Genomic DNA, 21,348 nt, shown 5'->3' with positions numbered 1-21,348 from the left:
ACCATCTGAAGGAGCACGTCGACGATATCATGGATATTCATCCTCACCTGTGTGAGTTTCATTGATAAATGATATTGGATATCTCTTCATGCACTTTCCTGACTTCATCCATGTTTGGATGAACAGGTCTGCACAGACCGTGCACTCTGTTTTATTATGATATCGTATAGTTTTTTGTCACATTAGGGAGAAGGTATCTCAGCACTTATAATGGAATGAATTTCATGACTCCTAATTTTATTTTCTTTGAGCCAAATCAGCATGAGTGTGCACGTGGCGATCTCCTTTTTTGCTATTCTAATGAATACATATAGCACCTCCATGCTCCAAAAATTTTGTGATTTGTGATGAGATTCATTAATTTCACCAGCTTGCCATGGAAAAACTCTTGCAATGATGTCGTACTTGTCATAAGTCTTATTACTGGGTAGCAAATTTTCCAGAATCTCTGGTCAATTACTGTTGTACATGAAGGTAATGAAAAGGTCAGCGCCACCATACTCTAACATAGACTATTGCATCCTGAGTCTTTTTGTGGAAATAACAGGGGCATCCCACAAAAGAAGGCAATATTTGGTATTTGTCCAATGTTTGAAGCATTTTCATCGGTGCATAATGCATTGCAGAAATGTATATGATTTTCTATCTGAAGTTTATTTTGGTTTAAACATATGCACGTGTGACGGTCAGACTCCATTTTAGCATACATGTCAACCCACTATTGATTGATGAGTTGACTATATCTATGTAGTCGATTTAAATTTCCATCTGTACTATCATGCAATACACGTAAAAATTCATCACTAACGTCACTTCATGAATTCATTCGTGGTAAATCAATGCAATATCCATCCTCTCCTCTGCAAAATAAAAGTGGATATTGGAGTGCATCCTAGGCTCTGTGCATCTCGTATATCTGCTTCAGTCTATTGTTGCGACCATGTAAGATTACGTCTGTGGTTAAATTCTTGCCCGGTAAGGGCAGTTGCTACCTCATTAACTGTGGGCACATTGAATCTGCCTGCATGATATCTTAGTGCTCAGTTTGCATGTATGGCCAGCCTTAGTTCTTGCACATTATTAGCATTCTCTATAGCAGACATAACAGTTTGTGTGTGTATATATATATATATATATACACAATGTTATGCTGATGTAACATTCCTTGTAAATCAAATACAGGTTTTGAGTTCAACCTTGTGATCTATCAACAACAGAAAGCTGCTTGTTCATATAGGTTTGAAATGAAATGAATTTGTAAAAATTTATGATATGATTTATATTATGATTTGGTTCGACAGCATGTCATGGCAACAAACTTCCAGCTAAATGGCACACTTGACCTTGCACCTTGAAAGTAGGCATGACCCCCCCCCCCCCCCTTAACTGTTTACTTCACACCAATGATGCCATTTGAAATGTGAAATTGTGAGCTTGAATAGTTTCAATAAATTGATGAGACTGTGGATGTTGAATTGTAACGAGTGATGATAATGGTTTGTGAGGAGCTGTGATTTCATTTACTTTCACCTTTCCATTCGAACAACATATTCCAGGAGATTCATGTGTATATTTAAGTGCTTTACAGTGCTGACATGCTACACTAATAAACATAACTAAAGAACTTAATATCACAATATCTAATAACAGAATTTAACTATCTAAAAATATTAATAATGTCTGGCCACAAAATAGTGGCCAGGTATTGTTAAACTGCAGTACAGGCCATGGAGGGAGTCTAGAGGTGTACATCATTGAAAATGCACATAAACCATTTTGAAACATCCTGTCTATTGGTGAAGACATTCAAAATCGGTCAATTTGTTCTCTAATTATAAGCAACCATTGAAAATGGACTTTGCTTTATATATATATATATACAGGGTGTTCGGGATAAATTTGACATATTTATAATTAATTATATTTTTCCGTAAGTTACATGTATTAACACACACTTCTCTTCATTTAAAAGTTTGGACCCTTCTTCATTCATATACAAGATGTCAGAAAGGATGGATAGCTGGAACCCACCTGAATCATGGAAGAGAATAACTTGTATCATGATGATTCGTGCCCGCCATCAAAATAAGGATATTACGACTGCTGCCCAATGCTCCCTGAATACAGTAAAAACAATCAGGCATGAACTAGAGACTTGCAATGGTGACTACGAGGATGTAGCAAGAAGAAAGATCCCTAGCAGACGATCTGATTGCGTTCGTACAGCAGAATTCCTCGCAAATCTGCAGGAACAGGTGTTGAAGAACCCTGGCATTGGAATTCGGGCTTTGTTCGTGGAGTTGCTAACTGTAGTCAAGCCCTGGATAACAAGGGTAGCCAATGGTAGGCCGTATGTATGGCAGCAGGATTCGGCCCCTTGCCACACCTCTGGGAAAAGTCAAAAATGGTTGTCTGAAAATTTCTATGACTTCACCAGTCCAAATGTTTGGCCTCCAAACTCCCCAGACCTTAACCCCATGGATTATTTCGTATGGGGCGCAGTTGAAAAAGACACCAATCGCACTTCCAGTAATACAAAAGCCCAGTTAATGGATAAAATTAAAACAGTTTTTGCGGCCCTTCCCAGGGAGACTGTAGCATCAGCTTGTTCGAGGTTCCGAAGCAGAATTGAAGCTGTGATCGATGCTAATGGTGGTTATTTTGAGTAAATCTTGTTGATAGTATTGTAATTAACTCTGCCTGTAATGTTTTTTTGTCAATTCATTAAATTTAATAGATACAAAGAAGATTTTCTTTTTCCTTACGAAACTGTCAAATTTATCCCGAACACCCTGTATATATATATATATATATAATATCTAATCATAAATTTTTTGAATCATTTCATAAATAATAAATGTTTTTTCATATTTGTGTATTTCAAGTGATAAGATATAAATGTGTATATGTAATTGCAATTTCATTTTAAAAGTTATAATATTACTTTCAATATTGATTGAATAATGGATTGATTTTAAATTTCTATTAAGTGTAGAATGATGAATTTTGACATACTAAACTATGCCATTATACTATAACCAATTATAGAAAGATGGAAATAAACCAGCTCTGTACTATTATGTTTCTTTATGTATTTTTGACTTTACTCACTCTGCATTTCCACTTGCAGTCTTTCAAATTATGTGTATCATTTCATTCTCTCTTCTTCCTCTGACTTTATTTATTAAAATTAAGATTAATTCCACTCATTGTAACTACCATATCCTGAAAGACCTGCTTTGCAATAGACATGGTTGGGGCAAGATTATGCTAGTGGTTCTTCCTTCCTTTACTTCTAGTATATTATTATTCTAATATTTGTTTTATATTTTGTTATCCAAGTATTTTGTGTGAGAGAGATCTAAATTTTTATTTACTTCTTTTTGCTACATAATGATGTAATAGGACAAATGGTAAGAGGAGTGGTCATGTGTAATTAGCTTACTAACTGTTCTGCCAGTTGCTAGTACAATAGCAAGCAATGACATAATCATTTTGCTTATATTTGCAAAGTACTGAAAGTCCTGACCACAGCCCATGGGTCAGTCCTCTTTTAAACCAATTTATTCTACCTTACACACGAATTTTGTATATTGGTATATTTTATATATTTTTGAGGCTCTAGAGAAAGCTACTGACATATTGAAAAAGGAAAAGTTGGTCCTTGTTGGGGATCTAAATAGCAGAGTAGGAAGTGACTCTCAGACTTAAAAAATGTTTTGGGAAAATTTGGAGAAAAGAGCAGAGCTAATAAAAATGGCAAATACCTGTTAGATTTCTGCTCAGGACATGGACTTGTTATTACTAACACAATGTTCCAACATAAAAATGTGCACAAATTCAAATGGAGAGAAGAGGCAAGGAATAAGAAAAGTCTCATTGACTATGTTATTGTTGATAGTGATGTTTTCTCCCTGGTGCAGGACACCAGAGTGTACAGAGGATTTGAAATTGGAAGTGATTACTATTTAGTCTTGAGCAGGATAAAATTGAATTTCATATTGAAAAGAATAACATGTAAGAAAGTTTTAAAATGAATAAAAGTTGAGCAGCTCTCAGATGTGAACTGTAGACTAAAATAACAAATATTATTGAAGAAAAAATGAAAGAGTTTGAGAACAGGAACCAAACCTTGGAGATTCAGTGGCAAGCCTTGAAGAAAACCCTGATTAATTCAGCCAGAGAGGCATGTGGTGAAGTAGTCTGCAAGGATAGAAAAATCAGAACTCCATGATGGACACAGGAAGTTAAAGAGGCAGTGAAGGAAAAGAAGAAAGCATATCAAAAAGTTCCTGGCAAATAAGTAGGCTTGTGCTGTTAGATAATACAGAGACAGATGCAAGAAAAGCCAACACTGTGTAAAACTTGCTAAACAAAAGTTGTGGGAAGACTTTGGTAAGAACATAGAAAATAAATATCAACAAGGTGGCAAAATATTCTGGAAGTTGTTGAAGAAGCTAAGAAATGGAGGAAAGAGTGCTGTAAAAGGAGTTAGAGGTGATAAATGTGACATGAAAATGGAAGAAAAAGCTATCCTTGAAGTATGGAGTAATTACTTCGAGAAATTGCTAAATGAAACAAGCAGTGATAGCACAGTGGTAAAAAACACTCAACAGGCATACAGTCAGGAATACATATCCATACTTGAAGTAGAAAAAGCCATCAAAGGCTTAAAATGTGAAAAGTCAGCAGGAGTAGATGATATTCGACCAGAAATGCTGAAGTATGGTGGTATAAAAGTCTTGCAGTGGCTGCACTGCATAGTTCAGAAGGCCTGGACAGAGGGACGAATTCCTGATGATTGGAGTAGAGCTCTAATATTACCCATATATTAAAAGGGAAATAAACTGAATGTGAGAATTACAGGGGTATTTCCCTACCGAGTGTTCCGGGCAAGATTTATGCCAGTATACTTGAGAAACGTTTGAGAAGAATTATGGAAGAAAAGCTTGGTGAAGAACAAGCTGGATTCAGGCCAAATAGAGGCTGTCAGGATCAGATCTTCACTTTACGACAATTAGTTGAGAAAGCATGGAAATATAACAAAGATCTGTATTTAAGTTTTGTCGATCTGGAAAAGGCATACGACAAGGTGTGCCAAGAGAGAAGCTATTCGATACACTACAGTTATATGGTGTCAATGGGGCATTATATCAAACTATACTTAGTCTTTATTTGAGTTTCAAGTCAGTAGTTAGGAAGTACAGGAAGATAGTTAAATGTTAAATCTGGTGTGAGACAAGTATGTACATTATCTGCTCTGTTATTCTCATCTGTATGGATCACATTATGAAGGAAAGTGGTATTAAACCTAATATCAGAATTGAAGATGTTAATGTCAGCACTTTGCTTTATGCGGACGATGTTATACTTCTAAATAAGTCCGCTACAAGTTTGCAAGATTCCCTGACTAAATTGAATAACTGTTGTAATAGATATGGTATGAAGGTCAGCAATAAAGAGACAAAGACAATGAAAATAGGTAGAATCGTTGAAAATGTCAACTGTGTTTTGAATTGGGAACCTGTGGAACAAGTAAAACATTTTAGCTACTTAGGCATGCTTTTTAGTGAAGATGGTAAATTATATATGGAAATACACAACAGAATCTTCCAATATCCTACCAAAGTGGGTATGGTAGGAAGTCAATTGAATAAATTCATATGGAATAAGAGAGAAATTAGTCGGAAAACTAAATTAGCGGTATATAAGACAGTGTTCAAACCAATTTTAACTTATGGATCTGAGAGCTGGGGCAGAAGTAAAACACTTCACCAAAGACTAGAGACTGCAGATATAAGAGTCCTGAGAAAGATTAGGGGCTTGAACAGATGTCATCAATGGCAATATCATATTAAAAACGAGGATATTAGGAAAGAACTTGACATTGTCAGCATCCAGGAATGCGTTAGCCGAACTAATCTCAGCTGGTCACTTGAACAGAATGGGTGAGGAAAGATTAGCAAAACCAGTGTTCTCTGCCAGGTTGGCAGTAAAACGACCCAGAGGAATATGTTATGTCTTGTCGTCTGCGCCATTGTTATGTCATTACTTTTCCTAAAATAATTTACTTTCTTTATGAATTTACCTCTCTACAATAACTACAAGACTTACAAAATTTGTACTCTAATATCTGTATCACTTCTTACGTGTTCATTCTATAAGGAAAGCAAATTCTAATCTAGCCGATTCCTAATTTTACTCACGTACTTACCCTGACTGTTAAAGGTTATTCCTTGCTAAAAGAAACGAATCCTCTAATTTCTTTCTGGGGCCGTCTGCTCTTCAGATATTGACAAATTTATTTTTTAAAGCTGCGCCAGCCAATATCTTAGAATAGAGGGGACTCTTATTCAGGTAGACTTTTCCAGACTTTTGGTGCACATAGGTGAATAAATTTAATGCTTAAACTCGTAAGTTAAATGCTTTACTGTAGTTAAGTAAATTCTTGTTTGCAGTCATAACCTCTATAACAACATGTTATACCTTTCTTTTAATCTCCCCCCACTATGGTTCAGATTAATGAGTGGTAGTTTTAATTCATATCACAGACAAAACTCGGGTATAGAAGAAAAAACATTTATTGGAATCTACACTTAGACCAATCTCACTTTTAATTAGTTCAATGACATGCTAAATCATATTATCAAACTGATTAATTCTCTAATGCATGAACAATAAATCCTTCTTTTAAGTTAGAGATTAAATACACATAATATACACATTATACACTTCTAATCAATATTCTATCTACTATGTTAGTCTTGCACATTAAACTAGTCATAATCATCTATAATCATTCCAGACAATTTGTCTTATGGACATTAGTCACTGCTAAATAATCACTTCAAGTTCTTAAATACTTTCTGTACTCGATAATTACACTACAATGATCTTTCCCTTTTACTGACTGGGTAATTATACAGTAAAATCTGTACTTGACCATTTCTTGGGACAGGATCTCCAGGTCTGTCTGAACTGTCCTTTGTTTGAATTACCTCTCGATACTTCCATAAGCCTGCATCCACGTGGTTGGTCACTATGGTCATCAGATTAAGCTATGCTCTGCACCTGGCATTGTTCCTACTTCTATTCTCGATCTGTTTTGGGCCATCCTTGTTGCTTCCGCCGGTTCATAGGATACGTGCGTGATATTATTCCGTCGGAACTTTCAGCGAAGGAGCGAAGACAGCATATGCCAACATCTCACGCTTTAGTACCAGCAGAAAATCAGACATCGAAGGGAAAGGCGAACCGTCCGATATCGTACTATCGCCAAGAAACACCATCAGGAACTTTTGGTCCACAGGAGAAGTCGAATCATCATCCAGCAAAATAGGTGAAAAAAAGCCTTGAGAAAGGGGTGTGAACCCTTTTTATTCTCTCTTCACTTCCCCCTTTTTAGCACCCTGTTACTAGCTGCGATAGCGCCCTCTTACTTTCTGCGATCTTTTCCCGTCTGCGGGAATTTCAGCACATCGCAACTGTAATTGTAAATAGGAAGTTAGTAATGATGTAAATATTTCATGCAGTACTATCATATCCTGTACGCCCCTTGAGGGTACATGTCAGAATTTGATGATGATGATACACATGAATTAAAGTGTTGCTATCGCACAGAAGCAAAATAAGACCAATCCTATCTTGGATTGGTCTTATTAGAACTGCTGTGTGTGTGTGTGTGTGTGTGTGTGTGTGTGTGTGTGTGTGTGTGTGTGTGTGTGTTGTGATTGGATATCATTATTACTATCTATACCTTTTGCATTGGAGTGATTTAATCTTATAATAATAATTGATTTAAAATTAGTACAATATGATTAAATAATATCATTAATGATTTTTATTTTGTATCAGAATTAAGTAGCAATTCACAATTTGAAAACATTCCCATTTTGTTCATTGTGTGCTTGTGCACTTGTAAATATGACAACCGCTGCACAGTAATTCCCTCTTAAAATTTAAAATCCTTTTGTGAAAGAAAGATTACTTGTAGAACTTCTACCATAACATCATAAACTAAAATGACTGGATTTTCATTCAGAAACACAGAAACTCATCAGATTTGTAATAATTTTCGGTAGATCTTCACTAAAATCCTTTCTTGGCCTGATAGTTCTTAAAGACATTATCTCTCTCTCTTTTTTTTAAAAGTGCATAACTAGTGCAACATTTATCACAACTAGTAATTATTTTCCCTACCACTGAGTGATGGCCTCTATGTCCATCCACAGAAGATAACTCGGAAGTCTAATATCATGACCCCGGTAATGTGTTTTTCCACTAAATTTATTGAGGAAAGCAATCATTAGCATAATGTAGTGAATGAGTAAATTGAATGCAGAAGCCACAGCATCGATTATCTTATTATTATGACTTAAACAAAGAACAACCCAATAACTGTATCAGAAACTAGGGCACACTGAACATTGAGTTTGTAAATATCATAATGCCTTTTAGCATATTACAATGTGTCACGCCTAAAATATAGATTTATTGCCTGTAACCCTCTCCCTATGGATTATCTGTAATGAAATTGGAAGGGACCTCCTAGTGATGGTACTTGCGCTTTTTGTTCTTCCTCTTTTTCTTTGCTTATCTTCCCATATTCTTTGTTCTACTTCTCCTGAGGCTTTTTTTTACTGTCCTTTCTTCCAGAATACCATCACTCTGATCAAACGCCTTGCCACCATGTTTGCCATGAGGTGCGACCTGTGGATATTCCAAAAGAGCAAGATCTTGGTAGTCTTGCACTATTTTGGCTTTGGTCAGATGGATAGTCTTGGATGGCCTGACCAGGATTGGTTGGCAAGTAGACTTGCCCACAAGGGTCATCACCAGTTTTGCAGTAAGTCGTCTGTCCCTTGGTCTGGAGATGGGACTGAAGACTTGCTGGGGTGCTGGTCTAGCCCTGGCATCCACTCCTGGGTGGCAGGCATTGCTTGCTTGTCACTGGTCCTCCATGTGTGGTTCTGTGGTGGGTGAGGAGATCTGGCACTGAACAAAAATCTCTCGAGTATGAATTCTTCATCCTCTAATGTTTCAGGAGCCTTAACAAGGTCTCAACTACTTATACCATAGATACATTATTTGATAATAGAAGTAAGACATTATGCCATTATAAATGTACCAGTTTTTATCATCCATGAAACAGATGAAAAGCCAATAGGGAAAGCAGTGCAGAGTAAGGACTGACAGGTTCTCCCAAAATAGTTAAACTGTTCTGGTGATATCCTTGTGGAAAAATCATGCAGTAACATTCTGAAAAACTGCTGAGAGCAACATCAGTGGGTGGAATACCAATCACAACAACACCTTATAAAACACTCAATTCTGGTAGAGAATTGATATCTGAATGGGGTCTCCTTGATGTTCCTGATGGGGAGATATGTTCAGAGTTTACAAATGAAGTAATGACAGGTATGAGATGCATTCTGATATATAGGGATTGTCACCTGGTTCTGACCAGGAATATCATCCTCGCTTTCAATTCACCTAAACTTCCAATATCTGCAAGAGCAGGGTTTTTCAACTGCCCTGTCAGGCTGTACATCGTTAATCTCCTGAAATGCTTTAAATATCAGACTGTGAGTATGCCCATACATCTTGTCATGGCTTTACTATCTGTTCTCAATGTGGCAGCAAAGAACATGATAATAAATCTTGTTCTGCCAATAAATAAATTTGTCAAATGTCAGGGAGAACATCCATAGCCTACTATCATGCATGTCAGCAGTGGCCAGTTGAAAAAGAAATCTGAAAGATTAAAAAAGAACAAAATGTATCATATCTGGATGTAGAAAGGAAGTCACCACCACACCTGTCTTGAAATCCTCTTATTTTGAGAAGGTGCCAGTCAAGAAAATATCAACAGTAACTTGTTTGTTTATTCTGTCATGTGATAATTTCTCCATATCCAAACTCCGTGATCGTGAACACTTCTCTGTCAAGTGCATCAGTCGAACAACCTAGTCTCACTCCTGAAGCAACTCTAAAAATGGTCCCATTCAATGAAACCCCACCTGTTAAAAGGGGGGGAGGGCAACCAAAGGATATCACTAAAAGATAACCCACTAGCCACCACTCCAGAAAAAATGCATACTTCAGTCTCCACTGTAAGTACATTAAATTTAACAGATGATCCAGATATGTCAGATGATGAATATTTTTCCCAGAGGAAGATGTAGACACTGGTTATCCATACTTCTCAAAACACCTGTTAAATATAAATCTCATACAAGTAAACCATCATTCTTTTGGAAATTAGACAAGTCTGCAAAGTCAAAACAGGAAACTTTTTGCAGTAGAACTTTTGTGGGTTTTAGCAAGATATCAATGATATCAAGAACCTGCTTCAGACACACAAAGTCCTTCAGTTTCTGTCTGCAGGAAATATATTTAAAACCCAGTGAGAACACCCATTCATAAGCTGTTATTCATAAGGACAGACTTGAGATGGTTCTGCTCATGGTGGAGTAGCAATCTTAGTGGGCAATCAATACCCCATTTCAAGTCCATTTTCATACTGCTCTGGAAGTAGCAGTGATTCACCTATTGGTGGAATTTCTTATTATAGTATGTTCCATTTATTTACCACCCGGTGCTGTATATGAAATCAATCTTGATAACCTTACCTTTCAACTGCTTGAGTCCATGCTGCATATGGATGATTTTATCCCCTGCCATTTTTCAACTGCTCATTGGATGTCAAAAAGAACATATGCGGAAGCAATCATTTTTTCTGTTATTGGCACTCTCTCTTCATAGGAATTATGTTCTCTTACTTTTGATGCCCATGTGGAAAATGGACAAGGTTGACTGGAATACTTTGTCCTGTCTTGCAAAATTCATTGATGTCAGTCAAACACTATCAGTGGTGTTTGACTCCATGGGTTCAAGTTTTCAGCAGAAAACAGTGTCTTTGTACACATTTGTTGTAAACACACTTTTCACCCAGATCATTCATTAAGATAGGGACAAACTGTTATTCCAGTTAGAAACAATCCCAAGATGCGTCTCAAGTTCTTGGGACTCATATTTGACAGGAAACTTAAATTCCATGCACATTTAACTTAGAGAGAAGTGCAAGAGTATTGAATTTCCTTAGCATTCTATTCTCTACTGAATGAGATGTGGATCAATCTTTATTGCTTCGTCTTTGTTATACGCTTATACATTCAAAATTGGATTGTAGGTGTCAAGTCTATGGTTCTGCAAGGCAGAATAGCCTGTGATGGTTGGATCTTATCAATTGTTAGGATATATGGATAGCTGCTGGTAACTTTTGCACATCATCCATTTAGTCTGTTTGTTGAAGTAAATGAAGCTATTATGAACAAATGAAAATCTTTGTTTCCTCATAGTGTGGTATTAACATATTAATTTTCACTTATTCAAAGTTAAAGACTTGTAAAAAGTAACATTGTCAAGAAATGTGTTATCATCAACTACTATTGTTAAAATTTCATTTCCAGTGCAAATGTATTGCAGTTATTTTTGTCATTCTTCTACAATTGATGCCTGCAAAATTCCTGAATTCTGCAAGCTCCATGCTGCAGTTGTTTTGTGCACAACATCTGTGGTAGACTGAATATTGATGAATATTTACAGGAATTCACATTCATTCATTACCTAGTTATTTTTCATTACCATGCTCCTGCAAATTCTCTTTGGGTAGTACTGGAAACTTGATTTCAGTAAGCTAAAAAATAACACTTCCTGTACTACTAAAACCTTAATTGGATCAAGTTGATGTTTATTGATGGAAATGATTAAAATCCTTATGCATTGTGCTTCTCTGTTGTTAGAATGATCTTACCAAGATTTGCTTTAGTGATTTTTTCTGCATCTGTCATTGAAAACCCTATTCTCTTCTTTTCAGGATCAGTTTGCAAAATATATCATATTATTGAGCAGTAATTCAGCCAGGCACTTTGTGGGCAACCCAAGAAATAAAGCATTTGCTTCGTAGTGTCAACAGTTGTGAAGAGTTTTAACCTTTAATTCTGTTAGCTACTTTCTATGTATGTACAATTGCTTTGACGAATGAAACAAAACTGTCAGTTAAATCCTATTCTGTTTGGCATTTAGTTTGCAAAATATATCATTTTGCTGAGCAGTAATTCATTCAGCCACATGCAAAGAGCATAAATCTTTTTAACCTTGAATTCTGTAGGCTTTTCTTTATTCATGCTCAGATTCTTTTACAAGCAAAACAAAAAAAATGCATATAAAACATAGCATTCCTTTTTTAAGTAAGCATTTCTCATTAAACATTTGCCGTTGCACATCTTTTAGTCAAATGCTTCATTAACTATAATTACACTATTTTAAATAGTTGAAGAAAGTCAGTCTTGTAGAAAATGTCTGATTGTCATTTCAGAATTTTTACACTGTACTGTTCACACACACATACACATATGGTGTATATATATATATATATATATATATATATATATATATATATAAAAATTTCTAAATTATAACAAACTGTGTGCATATCTGTAATATCCTAGTGATGGTTTTCATGTATCGCTGGTCATGATATGCTGTGTGCACACAAACCACAAAATCTTGGTGTTTGTTTTGATTATGATTTGAAGTGGGGTATTATCACCAAAATATAGTTAGCCATAATAAAATAACAAGATTGGAATATATGGATATATATTTTATGTAAGTTCTGTTATTCTCAAAAATAAATAAATAACCTAATCCAGAGCATTTTTTAATCTCAAGATTTTTTTTAAATCACGTGATGAATTCAAAATGCTTTATCTATTTTATGCAAGTATTTTACTGAGTAAGCTGGTTTCAGATCATATTTTTCCTTTTATAAAAAAGCAAACAGAAATTAGCTGAATATATGCATTTGACACACATAATACACTTAACTCATAGCCTTGGTTTCTCACTATTAATTCTGAATAAAAAAAAGCTCTTCAAGACCAAATTATAAATATTTTTATTTTGTTATCAATAGTTTGTAACATTACTAATGACAGTACCTTCCCTATTCTCCTATTAGCTGTGATAATAAAAACTGCACACTGTGCAATGGAAAAAAGATTAATAAGCCATGTAGAATATCTAGTAATATGGCAAATGTGACAACAACAACAATTACCACTACAGGCACAACATGTGCAAGTGTTTTACCTCTTACTCCAGAGGATGAAAGAGGACCAAGAAGTGTCCGTTCTACTCCCAAACAGGGTAAGTGATATTTATAGGGAATTAAAAAACTAAATCCACTAAATTTTTGCATTATATGATTGAACACTGAATAATTTACTGAGAGTATAGTCAGTACTTTATAAGCATTTATATTTGTGTAATATTCTATGTACATGCATGTATATATAAGAGAACAAAGAGAAGTGTTAATTTTGACATTTCTTTTAGCTCCCCCTATCAATAATTTATGTTGACAAATATTAAACGATTGCTTATGAATATTTATTCATAGAATTTTCCTCAATGCATCATGAACATCTTCATTATGATTGGAAAGAACAAAGTTCAAGCAAAATATGTGATACTTTATCATAACATGCAGAAATGACATGTTATGGTAAGTACAGTATCACAGCCTAAATAAACTTGCCTTTACAAGATTCAGTGAATGGCATACATTAAAAAAAAAAAAAAAAAATTAACTAAACCCGATGAGCAGTGCTCCTTCCCACATCAGGAATAAACGAGATCTGATAAGCAGTGAAGGATGCAAGTGGATTAATCTTATCCTGTATGGAACCCAGAAAGCTTGTGGATAAAATGAAATTCACTTAGAAGGATAGTTCTTAAGTACCTTAATGGTATTCTCAGTGATTAGAAATGATCACATTATTAATCTCTTCCTGAGCAGTTAAAGATGGAGTTGCTCGGTATATGTCTATTTTATTGTTGATGAAGCTATTAGATAGAAAAGCAGATTTTAAGCATTTTATTTCTTGTTATAACCAAGTGCTTGTGGAGCAAAGAATGAGTTAGATGAATGAAAGTCCTTATAGGACTAGATTTTTGACATGGATGATGGTGAAATAGACAATGAATATAACATACTGTGTATGCCTTCCAAAAAAAACTGAAAATTTATTACCTTCATTTGGTTGGTAAAGAATAAAGTTACGTAAAAAAGTAGATACAATTGCCATTTTTAATTCATTTTCATGTAGCACTTATGCCATAGAGCAGGGGTGTTCAACCCGTCAATCGCGGAGCCATTTTTGGTCGATCTCTTGGGTATTCCTCCTTACTTACAAATTTAATTAAAACTGAAAACATAATATTTTATTTATCATTATTTTGTATTATTTTTAATTCACTTTAAGTGTATTACCATTGTTTATTTATTTTTCGTTAAAATTATCAAATCAGTAATTTTCTTATAAGTCCGGGTAAATGAATTAATTTGGATCAGTGGAAGTCAAACAGTGAGCCAAGTGAATACGATTATAAATAAAGTGTAAAAACTCGATTGTAGCTTAAATATTAAATATTCCAAAGCACATTACATCGATTTTTTACTTAGGTTAAGTCCCATGTGAATATTGTAAAAAAATAAACTTTGTTTGTCTCGGTATAGTTTGTATTAGATGTTTTTGTAAATAACTCTTTTGAAGCTAACTGTATACATACTACTTTAGAGTGTTAAAAACAAAGGCAATGTTTTTGTCGCCGAAGCTGTACATGGCAGCATTAGAAAGATTGATATTGAAACTTGTATGTATGAGAAAGGCTTGCAGGCTCTAAGTGTAAATATCTCCGAAGTCAATCAGAAAGAGTTCAAACAACTTTCCGATGGCCAGTAACTTACAATCAAAAGAAAGCAGAGGAGAACAAAAAACATGCCAAACTTGAAACTTAAGATGATAGACTCATACCGATTCTTTACGGGTTGCCAAACTTCATACGAGGTCTCAGAGGGAGCCTAATAAAAAGGGACTGAAGCAAGCAGAAGGGGTCCCGGTTCCAGAATTGCTGTCAGAGAGACTGCCCGGATCCTTGAGAGAGGAGCTTCTCAGTTCGAGACATCGCTAGAGAGAGAGAGAGAGAGACTACTTCTAGGCCGCAGACAAGGTTTCAGATTGCCGGAGAAAAGTTTCCATGCCAGGTTAATGTCAGACATTCACCAGTGTGTTGCGTTTTCATTACAATTTGATGAATCAAACAACTTCATTGATATTGCTCAGTTAATGGTATTTATTCGCATGGTATTTCAAGATTATTCAAGTAAAGAAGAACTTTTGAAAATTGTACCATTATTGGGAAGGAGAGAAGACATTTTTTCGGCATTTGATGAATTTGTGAAACGACACAAACTTCCACTTTTTAAACTTGTGTCTATTACTACTGATGGTGCTCCTGCAATGATAGGTAATAAATCAGGCTTCATTTCATTATGTAAAAACGATGACAAATATCCAGATTTTTTAACCTACCACTGTATTATTCACCAACAAGTACTATGTAGTAATAGATTAAACACAAAAGATGTTTTGGATATTATTACATTTAAAATTGTAAATTCTGTTTGAGTCTATGTAAAAACGATGACAAATATCCAGATGTTTTAACCTACCACTGTATTATTCACCAACAAGTACTGTGTAGTAAAAGATTAAACACAAAAGATGTTTTGGATATTACATTTAAAATTGTAAATTCTGTTCAAGGAAAAGCCCTGAAATGGCAGCTATTTAAATTACAGGCAGATGATGATAGGGAACTTCTGTTGTACAGTAATGGTTGCTGGCTCAGCAGAAGTCAATTTTTAGAAAGATTTCTTGTATTAATTAACGATATAAAAAATTTTCTTCATGAAAAATGAGATATTTATCCACAATTGAGTGATAAAAGATGGTTGTTACACTTATCATTTTTAGTAGATTTCTGTACGAAATTAAGCAATTTAAATTTAGAGTTACAAGGTAGAGATAAAAATTTAATTGACATGTTAAGTTCAATAAAAACTTTCCAACAATACTTACTTTTATTAAAGAAAAATATAAATGACCGCGAATTTAGACATCTCCCATATTTATTAAAATTTTTTGAACAGAATCAAGAAATTCTTCGCTATGATTTAAAAGAATTTATTCGTGAAATAGAATTAGTTGAGGAAGAAATATATTGAAGATTTAAAGATTTTAATAAAACTGAAATGATTGTATCTTTTATCAATAATCCATTTCAAGAAAACTTGAACATCACAGAAATTTCAAATAAAATTAGTGGGCTGTTTGATATAAATCAAGCTGAAGTAGAACTTGAGATAATAAACATTCAGAATAGTTTACATTTAAAATCAATAAACAATGAAGTCATTTGGAAGTATGCACATGAAAAATTCCCAATATTAACTGATATTGCGCGAAAAATCCAGTCGTGTTTCGGATCGACATACTTGTCAGAATCTGCTTTTTCAAATATGACTGTCATAAAAAATCAATTAAGAAACCAAATTACAAATGATCATTTGGATGATTGTCTGCTATTGGCCACTTCTTCATATCAACTTGACTATGAAAATATTGCCAGGTCCAAACAATGCAAAATTTCATGTTAACTTCTTTTTTTTTAATCACCCAGCATTTCGTGTAACTTGTGAGTTTGTAATCAATGTTTTTTTTTTTTTTTTTTTTTTTTTTTTTTTTTTTTTTTTTTTTTAACTTAGGTTTTCCAAAATAGAGAAATAAATATTTTATTCCAATATATATATATTTTTTGTACACCCCTTGAGGGTACATGGCAGGAATTTGATGATGATGATGATGATGATATATTTTTTTTTGTATTAAAATAATTAAGTGATAAATAAATTTTTAAATACACAAATAAAGTTTTCAGTTGTGTATTTTTTTTTAGTTGTTTATCTGTGCGTAATCAGATATCAGGTTGGGGGAACATGATCTATATAAGAGAGTAGATCGCCGAATAACTTTTTATAGAAAAGTAGCTCGCATAGCAAAAAAAGGTTGAACACCACTGCCATAGAGAAAGAGAGAGAGAGCATACCATAAAACATGTATGCACAGCTGCTAGTTTTATTTTCTGTTGTCAAGCGCATGGCATTAATTTCATTTACAAATCCTTTGAACTCTGTTAATGAACTTAAACCATAACCATATTATTCCCAACAGTGGCACACCAGGTGGGGGGGGGGGACCCCTGCAAAAGAGAAAAAAAGGGAAATGAACACTAGAAAATTTTCCAAAAATCTTTTCCTAATTAAAATTAATTTTTCAATTTATGTTGTGTCATGTCTTCTATTTCTATACTACTTATGAATTATAAGCCACATAAAGTGGGAATACCCTATAGCTCTCGGGAATCACAGCCGCTGTGAACTCAAGGCAAAAGAGGTAGTGCTCATGCGGACCGAGCGCTACTTTGTTTGCCCAAGAAGGGCTAGAGGAGATCATGGGTTTCATGTATTGACGATCACTGCAGATGCTCAGTCATAGGTTGTATGCAACTTGTAGTGTCTATTCTCAAATCGTCTACTCAACTCCCCCCCACATACACACCCAAAAAAAAAAAATTAAATCCTAAGTGTGCCACTGATTCCCAAATTCATACTACACTGAATCTTGTCTAGAAAATGTTCAAAATTTTGTGTAAAAATTATAATTTCAGAATAAAAACATTACTTTCATTCATAACCAGTTGTTCCATCTAGTGCAGAAAGTAAAACTACTGGTTTGCAATTTTACTGTCCTAATGCTGGTTTCAACCAGTACAGACCATGTTTTTGTCAGCTATTTCTCAACCTTCCATCCCATTCTCATTTGTTCACTTTGTGTGCATTATGAGATGTAGATAGATTATAGGATGCAATAAAATTTGCAATAACTAATTAAATTACATGATTGCGAATTTTATTGCATACTATAAAAGTAGTTAGGGTGAGGAGGAACTAATCCACACACTCACATAGTAGAGCCAGTTAGCTTTACTTGCTTGTAATACTTTTGTGACGAATGCCACTACCATGTCAAAGTAGAGAAAGAGAAATCATGGTTTTTCTTTCTCTAGTTTGCTCTGTAGTTCTGAATTACCTAAAAAAAAAAAAAAAACTCCAGCAGAACAACAGCTGTGATTGAATTTATACTTGAATCCCTGATTAAGTGGAAACTGTCCATCGATGCAGTGTAGAAGTTGGATGGTGATGGATTTTTCCATTATTTTGGGATTCTAAAACTACACAGTGCACATTCACATTACTTTGAGCTTTACCACGTTCCCTATCTATCCACATATACTTTTCATAGGTCAGTTATCTTACTTGGTCACAGTCCACAATACCTTCCCCCTCATCCCCCAAGACTAACTTCATTGACTTCTTCCAACAATTTCCATTAATATAGCACTCTGCCTATAATGTCCTTTATTAAAAGATGTAATTTTATATTTGGCAACATCGAACTGATATTGTCATTTCCCCATATAACAAACCTGTTGAAATCACCCTTCATGGATTCTGTATTGGCTACGTTTCTTATCACTATCCCTAACTTAGTGTCATTAGCAGATAACTGAATAGTACACCTAAGACGTTCCCCAGTAGTATTAATATATATATTAAAACAAAAATCATGCTAGTACAGTACACTGAGGTATACAGTTGGACAGCCACTCTCTAATCCATGTTGCAAGTTTTTTTTTTTTTTTACAAACCTGTTCCCTTTGAATTTCTATAACTTTCACTGTAGAATCTTGGCAAAATCCATAAGGATTGTGATATCTCCATTTCCCTTTTCTAACTCTGCTACCACTCTGTTACAGAGCATGAGCAGATTGCTAAAGCAAGACTTAGACTATATGAACATTTAGACACAAAGTTTATTATTAATGTAATAACCAGATATTTGTATAACTTGCAAAATCATCTTCAATGTTACTAGCAATTCAAAAAAAAAATGCAGAATAACAACAATCAGTTTTGTAAGCAAGAAATCAATCACGTGCTTTTTGAGTGGTCACAATACATTAATACAATAATTTCAAAAAATAAAAAATAAACATATCAAAAAAGTATCACAATCTGTGTAAATCCAAACCGCAACTGCAAATTCAACCGCTCTAGACAGTAGTTAACCTTTTGTCGAAAAGGCTTAGGGCACTGACAATGCTGTCAGTGCCCTAAGCCTCAGCCACAATTTCGGGGTCACACTGAAAGAAGTGCCGGTGCTTGATGTAATGTTTGATATTGAACGCGGGATCTGTCGCTTAGCACCGGAGGTAGCAAATAACATCAGGCTTGACGTCGCCAACATCCTCGCCCAGGCTTTGCCTCCAAAAAGTAATTTATCATCTGGCCAACTCACTGCTCTCGTGAAATTACAGAAAGAAAAAAAGTATCGTCATCACCAGAGCGGATAAGGGTAATGCCATAGAATACAATCGAAAAATGGAGATTATCCTCCGAGATTGTTCTACCTACATCCCACTAGAACACGACCCCACAAAAACACAAGTTAAAAATTTTAAAAACTTACTTAAAAAAAAAAGTATCTTCCTGGCCTCTTGACATTACAAAAGAAACCCAAACCTTTCTGCTTTGGACAGACAGGCAGATCAGCAACCATCCGTCTGGAGGAAGGAACATGAGTCTTACATCTGCAGCCACGACTATGGTCAGTCAGGCTTGGCTGACCATGTCTTGTATACAACCCACGGAATCTCATGGAAAAAAACCACCATGCTCCATCACAGCAAATTAAAAAGAGAGAGGCTATTTTTAATTTGCTGTGGTGGAATCAGCAGCAGCTCTCAGAAATCAACTAAATCTTAATAAATACGGTTGCATTAAGCTTCCTAAAATTTGGCAAACACCTTACATTCCAGGCCACCTACAACCGCCCTTAGAGGGTGCTCCACCTAGATAGGACTTTAGAGTCACCCATGTGGTTGGGCTTAGTATTGTGTGATGTTTGTGTATAAGTTACATTAGTTTTTTAATCCCTGAAAATGTCTCGGTGACTGAGACGAAATATAGGAAGTATTAAATTCTGTTTTAATACTTTCTGAGTGCTGTATACAATCCATTAAGCCTCCAACATGAGGTCACAATACAGTAGTCATGAAATTGTAGGTTGCCAGCCTTGTTGCCCAAGTGGTTAGTATATCCACTCTCCAGCCAACCGGCTGCATGTTCAAATCCTGCTGTGGACATGGATGTTGTGATTGTCTTTGAGTAGGAGATGAATTTCATTGTCCAATGCAGGACCATTACTGCTTAACTTATTGGATGTCTGAAGTAGCTTGCCAAAAAAAAATAAAACAAAACATGAAATTAAATTAATAAAAATAGGGAAAAAAAAACCTTAGTCCACTAATAGTGCTAATGTGCTATAGGCTTATAACCTTTTGTGAGAGCAAAAGGCTATAAGCCTCTAGCCTTAACCTTTTGAAAGAAAGCAGATGACAGTGACAGAATTGTAGAAAATATTCAAGAGGAATGCATGTCAGTGCTTGAGGTAGAAAAGTCATTAGAAACCAGAAATATGGAAAAGCACCTGGAGTAAATGATTTTCAATAAGAAAGCTCAGATAAACATATAAAGATTATTGTAGTATCACTGCATAAATTAATCTGGCCAAAAGTAATTCCAGTTCCCTAGATATTCTCATAATACTTGAGCTAATATCCCATCTAATACCATAGTGATATTAACATCATGGTTCTGTAATATCCTAAGCACCACTGGTTTATCTACCTGTAGTTTCCTGTCAGCTTCCCCATCACATCTATTGCTATGACATTTGTACCTGAATGATGTATACCCTTTCAGAATGATCACTCAGTGATTCAGCTATTTGCTTCTGTCATTTCTCAGCCATTAACATTCATCATAATTATCTTACTATAGTCCTTCAGTCTATAGTCATTACTTGCCGCATAGCAAAAGAACGTTTTTGTGCAATTACCTTTACTTTACACAGCTAATAATTGAATATCCTTATATGTCACTTTAAAGAAACATTGACTTTGCAAGATATGTATATGATTTCTCAAATTTTTGGTTTATCATTTCATATAATACTCTTGAAAATACTAATGAAATAAATATTAGAGTATGATTTGGTTAAGTTAGCAAAACTGTTATTAGGATGAACTTCTCCAAATTTAGTTAAATGTTTTTTTTAATATTGTGTTTGATTTTATGTTGTGCTTCCTTTTGAATTTCCTTTCCAAAAAAACACTTAAGAAAATTTTCCTTGTATTTTATTATTTTTTAAAATTCAGGTTGTTTTATATGATGTTAACCGCGTGGTTATCCTAGTGGCTTTGCGCTTCGCAACCATATGCCTGGGGAAGGAGTGTCCCAGGTTCGATTCCCGTCGT

At 34.8% G+C, this 21,348-nt stretch overlaps 1 protein-coding gene across 4 annotated transcripts in view; it reads left to right on the top strand.

Moving 5' to 3' along the window:
- LOC150092678 (uncharacterized) overlaps positions 1-21,348 on the top strand; it is a 387,183-nt gene that overhangs the window by 299,576 nt on the left and 66,259 nt on the right. For all 4 annotated transcript variants that reach the window (XM_090414782.1, XM_090414783.1, XM_090414781.1 and 1 more), the window contains exon 20: positions 13,025-13,212. In XM_090414782.1, the coding sequence (XP_090270908.1) occupies positions 13,025-13,212 (188 nt within the window). The remainder of the gene's footprint in view (positions 1-13,024; positions 13,213-21,348) is intronic.

Source organism: Typopeltis vanoorti, chromosome 25 (genome assembly GCF_054136105.1).
Source record: "Typopeltis vanoorti isolate ZY-2024b chromosome 25, IOZ_Tvanoo_1.0, whole genome shotgun sequence".
NCBI lineage: Eukaryota > Metazoa > Arthropoda > Arachnida > Uropygi > Thelyphonidae > Typopeltis > Typopeltis vanoorti.
The sequence above is the reverse complement of the archived record's forward strand: the minus strand, read 5'-3'. Positions and strand labels throughout refer to the sequence as shown.